This window comes from Belonocnema kinseyi, chromosome 7, assembly GCF_010883055.1.
Source record: "Belonocnema kinseyi isolate 2016_QV_RU_SX_M_011 chromosome 7, B_treatae_v1, whole genome shotgun sequence".
Lineage (NCBI taxonomy): Eukaryota > Metazoa > Arthropoda > Insecta > Hymenoptera > Cynipidae > Belonocnema > Belonocnema kinseyi.
The window spans coordinates 130,641,487-130,648,442 of record NC_046663.1 but is presented as its reverse complement, the minus strand read 5'-3'; the positions used below and the strand labels follow the sequence as shown (position 1 = coordinate 130,648,442).

General features: G+C 29.9%; 1 protein-coding gene across 3 annotated transcripts in view; it reads left to right on the top strand.

Annotated features, from left to right (window-relative positions):
- Positions 1–6,956, top strand: part of LOC117175909 (cell division cycle protein 20 homolog) — a 135,391-nt gene that overhangs the window by 52,502 nt on the left and 75,933 nt on the right. For 2 of the 3 annotated variants that reach the window (XM_033365748.1, XM_033365750.1), the window contains exon 4: positions 5,188–5,323. In XM_033365748.1, the coding sequence (XP_033221639.1) occupies positions 5,211–5,323 (113 nt within the window). In that variant the 5' untranslated portion in view covers positions 5,188–5,210. Of the gene's footprint in view, positions 1–4,760; positions 4,900–5,187; positions 5,324–6,956 lie in introns of those variants that run through there. The other variant, XM_033365751.1, reaches the window with a different exon arrangement.

Sequence of the window (6,956 nt, the reverse complement as noted above, 5' to 3'; positions counted from 1 at the left end):
TGTAAAGTACTCTGAGTTATTTTTTCTATAGTTGGAAAAAGCCAGTGTGACGCTTCTGTCCTAAATTTCGCGTAATGGTTTTATTTGCGTGACATAAATTTCACGTTTAAACCTTAATTTGTTGGCATCGTGCTACAACAATGCCAAGAAACTTCAGGTACCGTTTGTTTTATTGACGGACACAGAGGCCAAGGAGCACCATAAGCTTGTGTACGGACGTGAGCCTAAAGTTTGGTAGTATTTGGACGCAAAATTTTTGATTTTAGTCATAAAATTTGCCTTGCAAATATCTTCAAACTGTACAAAGATCTAACACTTCTTATTTCTACTTTTCTTTTTACTCACTATTTGTTGTTTTGAAGACCGTAGATCTCTTGCTTCGTGTTGAGTTGAGTATTGTAAACTATGTTGATCTGTTATCGTTATTCGATGAAATGAGGACTTCGTTGATGGTTTGAAGGTGAGAGCTGCGTTGAGGGCTTCGTTGATGGTTGGAAGGTGAGAGTTGCGTTGAGGGCTTCGTTGATGATTGCAAGATGAGGGCTGCGTTGAAGACTTCCTTTCTTCCCATCCGCCTGTTTACGGGCCTCGTAGGGCCCTCGTAACGGGCTTTTCCGTGGAGAAAGTCCGGGTTCTTTCTAAAGGTTCGTCACTTAGATAGTTCTTGTTGGATAGTCTAATTATTTCCGTAGGAATTACTATCGTTGAGAACTATCCTGGCAGGATCGCCAAAATGTTATGCGCAAAAGAACGTTTAGATATTTTTAAAAAGTAACCGAATTTCTGTTAGGCAATTCGGTGTTTCTTTATTAACTTTTATTATACAATTATTGTCGTAGGCAAGATTAGAACTGAACTCGAGACCATAGGTATGGTCCTACTTATAGTCTAGCGGATACATGTGGGATTACCTAAATTTATGACGCAAGTAGGTCAAAGTCAACTGCGTAACAACCTCAATGACAAAAATATTTAAAACATATACATAATCAGAAGAATTAATGAAAAATATATCACTTATATCCAATATAAATATAATAATAATTAGAATATGTAAGACTACAACTTAAGTTGCAAAGTAAAGAATCTTTGTTCCTTTAAAATCGTAAAAATTTCAAGTTTTGAAGGAAATATTTTTAAGAAGTTGTGGTAATTGTAATTAAAATGTTTGGGGGAAATATTTAGAAAAAAGTCAATGACACGAATGTTAAATGAGAAAATGGATTTAATATAATGTATATACATTTATTTAAATTGAACCCAACATCATAAATACATTTATACAGTTCAATAATTTATTTGTTTCTTAATCTTGAAAGCTTTTTTCTCGCTGCATTCAGCCCCTAATAATTTTATTCAAAAATTTTAATTTAAAGTAGGTTTCGAAATTAATAGTTAATTATATTATTGCAAACCTCATTTCTATAATAAACAGACTATAAGCTATTAAAATCTACAAACAAACGTACTGTACTCATGACGCACAGTTGGAGGAAATACACTTTTTTCATTAAAAAATGCCCAGAGCCTTCAATTTTCTTGCAATTTTGAATTTTTTGTTTTAAATTAAAGAACATTAAATTCTATAGATCTTGACTCTCCAAAATTTCTTCTCCTCTATTTTTTTATTGATAATGTTTTCAGTCAAAGTACGAACAATGTCTTATTATCAGTGAAATTTCTTTTTTTGCTGAAAGTGCTTCCCATTAATGTAGGAATAACATTTAATTACCAAAATGATTTAAAAGTTTATAATAACCACTATGATAAACAATTTTTGTGTCAAAATATTAGAATTTGAGATTTTTCAAATTATAATTTCCTTCAATGGCCAGAACGACTTCAGGTATTCCTTAAAATAATAAATATTAAATAATATTTGAAAAAATATAACAATGTAAATTTTTGTAAACAAATTAGATAAACAAATTTGAAATGTTTGCCCTTTCGCATAAGAAATTTTTTTTGCACTGGAAATGTTTTAAGCTATTGGAAGAATGACTGCTAGTCACAAAAATATTAGAAGAGTTAACAATAACCACTGTTATTAACAATTCTTGTGACAAAATATTGAAAATTAAGGTTTTATCAAATTTATATTTTCTTTGATGTCCAAATCGGTGGGTTATTGTCAAAAGATTTTGTATTGAGTGAATCTTAGCATGCAGTGTTATGATTCATTTCCAATCTATTACGATTGAAAACCCGACTTTTTCCGAGTGATACTGCCAACATTGAGACATTTTTTATGTAAATTGTTTATAAACATGTAAGTTGTTATATTCTACTATATATGATCAAGGATACATTTTGCAGAAATATCCGTAGCCATTGTGGCGATTAAAGAAAATAACAATGTTGTTAAAACCTTACATTTGAATATTTTGTCACGAGAATTATTTATAACAATGGTTCTTGATAACTTCTGAAATATTTTTGTGACTAGCAGTTATTCGTCCAACATCTTAAAACATTTCCAGGGTAAAAAAAGTATCTATGTGAAAGGACCAAAATTTTGAATTTGTTTATCTAATGTGATTACAAATATTTTAATTGTTATATTTTATCATATATTATTAAATATTTATTCTTTTAAGGAATACCTGAAGTCTTACTGGCGCTTGAAGGAAATAATAATTTGAAAAATCTCAAATAATAATATTTTTCCACAAGAATTGTTTATAACAATAGTTATTATAAACTTTTAAATTATTTTGGTTATTAAATGTAATTCCTACATTAATGTGAAGTACTTTCAGCAATAAAAAATTTTACCGATAATCAATTATTTCTTAAATGTTTATCAAATTTGTTTCCAACAAATAAATGAAATGATAAACAAATTATTTGTATTTTATGAGTCCATAAACATTAATTTTAGACAATATAAAGTTTTTCTGATCAGTTATCGAAGCGTAAAAAATTGTTATGTACAAAATTTCAGTTTTTCCATGCTTCGAGTAGACAAATTATTAATAAACAAATAGAGAAGACAAAAGTTCGGAGCGTCAAGCTGAACGAAAAAAATGAATTTCCTCCTACACTCCGTCATGAATACGGTACGTTTGTTTATAGAGTTTAATAGTTTATAGTCTATTTATTTTAGAAATGAGGTTTGCAATAATATAATTAACTATTCAATTCTAAATCTCCTTTACATAAAAATTTTTAAATAAAATTATCAGGGGTTGAATGCAGCGAGAAAAAAGCTTTCAAGATTAAGCAACAAATAAATGATTCCACTGTATAAATGCATATGTGATATTCGGTTCAATTCAAATAAATATATACATTATATTAAATAATATTAAATCCACTTTCTTATTTATTAGTCTTTTCTCATTAACTTTTTACCAAATTTTTCCCTCAATATACAATATAGGTCATATATTTTTTATTAATTCTTCTGATCATGTATATGTTTTAAATATTTTTGTCATTGAGGTCTTTAATATTATTAATTTTTTCATTAGATACATTAATAATTAAAAAAAATATTGTTTAACTTTAACAAATAATGAAATCAATAATATGAGCAAAATAAATCACAAAAATATAATGTTCGAACTGCTTTCAAAATGTATCTCAAAATTAAATTTTATTCATATTAAACTACATATTTTCATGACTTTTTCTTTTTTTAAATAATTAGTAATAGATAGACTTATTTTTCATCTATTTTTTTTGTTTTTTACAAACAGCATCAAGTTTTTAATTATTTTTGCTTTTTCTTAATGAAATTCAATGAAAAAGACAGACCTACTTTTTGTGGCGCCATCTTGTGGATTAGTTTAATCGACAATTCCTCTCCGAATCGTAAGAAAACAGAAAAATGGGGGCGATGCATGGGGCTGGTGGAAACGGAGTTAGGTCTCCTTTTTATTCCTTTGTGGTATAAATACACCATTAGAGAACTACCACTCATCGACATATAGAAATGGACCGTTAACGCTTTAGGGAGAACTGAAATGGGCTTTAGAGAGAGAAAAAACATATGAGGTGTAGACCTGCCTTTATCTGTTTCAGGACTCTGTCAAGTGAATTGGTGACCCCGGGTATTACCTGAATATTCTGTGTAATATTCAAATAAAATATTCATGTAAAATAACCTGTTTCAGATAGATTATTTTAAAAACTTGTTAACCTTAAATTCTTCTTGAAATTGTTTTGAAAATGCTACAATAATGATTGTTTTGTGAGTTCAAAAATAATGTAATAGCAGTCAAAAATTTGAACAATATTTCTATAGCATTAAAAATAACCATTTGTATTGCATAGGTACAAAACTTCATATTTTGAGGTTTTGCTTTTGTTGTAACATTTTTTATTTTATTATATTCAATAACTTTACTTACGTATGAAAACATATCCCCATATAAACGTCTATGACAACGCCCACAAACTACACAGACTGCCACCATTTTTTTTATATTAATTTACAATAAATTATAATTAAATAAATTGTAAATTAATCAATTCTGAAAAGTGCGATGAACGTCACATTATTGGGGCACTCGCGACACAAAACACGGTCCTGTGCTGCACCAAACTTCACCCAACGAAAATATTCTCGACTAATCAGCTTTATCAAGAAAGAGAGAAGTCTACATTTCATATGTTTTTCCTCTCTCTAAAGCTCATTATCGTTCTCGCCACAGCATTTCCGGTCCATTTGTATATGTCGATGCTACCGCTTCATAAGAATACACGGTCGAAGCAGGGGTCTGAATTCAAGTTAGCGCTGTTGCGTTGCTATGGTAATCAGCATGGCCGTAGAGCTGATACACGCGACTTAAATGAAAATGGGACGCCTTGCGGTTAGATCATGAGTGGGTTGGATTCAGCAAAACATAGTATGCAAACGGTAGCATCACGATTTGAATTTCTTGTAGAAAGCAAGTAAGAAACGGTTATTCAGAACTCAAACTGTTTAAATTCTTCGCCCCTTTAAACGTAGTAGAAAAAATATTTTAATTAAATTCTGTTATAATGAACAACAAAGTATAAAAGTGCTACCATGTTCTTCGAAGAATTCTATGTCTAACATAAAATACGTGATAAAAAAGTTACAAAATTTGGATGATTAATTGTTTAAAGTTATATGTTAAACGATATGAGGGAGTGAAGTGTACATAATTTACGATTTACTTGGTAATCCGTGATTTTAAGAAATTGTGTTTCTTACAGAATCAAAAAAGAATTGCTAAAATATGTCTCATATCAGATATATGAAAGATTTAAATAATCTCACGCGTATGGACGAAGCAATTAAAGGACCTCTTCCTCGTTGGCAGAAAAAGTGCCTCGAAGCATCAAATTCCAGGTATTTCTTTACATTAAAAGGCCTAGCACTGATACATAATATTTGCCACTTTTTGGAGTCTAGTATTACTAAATGCTACTTTTTTAAGGCATAATGGATGAAAAAGTATTCATGTTTATATATTTTTTTAAATAAAATAATAATGAAATACTATATATAATATATGCGGTCAATGTTTTACGATATTGAAAACTGGCATATTGTGAGTACCAAAGTTAATGAAGCCTAAACAAATGTTGACGAAATATTTTTTGAAAAAATGTTTTTCAAAAACATTTTTGGGTTTTTTAAAAACAAAGTTGTAAACTCAATTTTTGAAAAGAAAACATGTTTTATTTCAGATATTGTTTGTTATAGATAGCTGATCATATCCTCTAAAAGTCCCGAAAATACAAAAATTGGATTTCCAATCGTATTCGAGAAATATTTACGTTACGATTCCTATCATACCAACATTTTTTCGCAACAACTCATGCTTACACGAATTGAGATATTTTGTTTACTATTTGGGAAATTAACTAAAAGGCACTACGTAACGTTTTTATGATGCTAAATCTTTGTGATTGTAAAAAATGTGCACAAATTCTTTAAAACAAAATCAGGGGTTAAGTGGGAACTCCTGCTCGCTACTCTTCTCCTCTAGATAAGGGGATTTATACCAGTAGTCCAGTCAACGGGGCACAAATATCACTCAAAAAAAAAGGTCGTAAAAGTAGCATTTTTTTTACGTGTACGGCAAAGTTCCGAAATTCTGGAAAGTGTTAAACAATAACATGTTTTTTAAAATCACTCGAGAACTGTTGATTTTAGGTCAAATATGGTGATGTGAAAAAATGTTCATAACTTTATAGGGCACAGAAAAGGTTCTATCTATTGTGGACGTATTGTCAACGGCTGCGCTATTATATTGGATTAGCTGCACAATTCTTCTATTTCTGAACAAATAAAATAAAATCTCAAATGTCCTGGAAAAAACGTGGGAAATATATCAGGCGATTTGTACTGGAGCAAATGCAGGTTCCTGTTAACAAAAAAAAAACGACTGAGTCATTTGCATGACAAACTATCAGTATAAAATGAGCTCAACTTCAGTGTACAATTTGATATGTTTAAGGGGATGCTTTTGAGATGAAACTTCTTGTAAGTGTTCCTCCATTTTCATACAATACATTTTCCAATTTGTAGGCCAGAATAATAATATTTAGGGCCTCTTTTAAAGCTTTAAACAAGTAAATTTCAAAATTTAAGCTATGATATCGGAAGCAGCGGTGATTATGAGTCCTAATGACAGCAATGGGAGCGGGGGCGAGAACGGTTACCTGTTTCGATGATATTGAACCCTTCGAATTTTTTTTGCTCACTTTTCCCGACAATAGACTTGGCCTTCGGGTGGCCGTGACGTCACTGCAATGCAGGTTGTCAATGAGGAAAATTTCAAAAATAAAATTATAAAATAAAATTAATGCAATGCACATTAAGCTATCTTTTTATTTTATAAAAAAATATATCCTGCTTGATAATTTAAATAAGTGTAATTACAAACATATCCTGAAGAACCTATAAAAAACCATAATTGCAAAAATGAATTTTTTATTTTCAAACGCAGTGAATAAGACATTTAAGAATAAATATA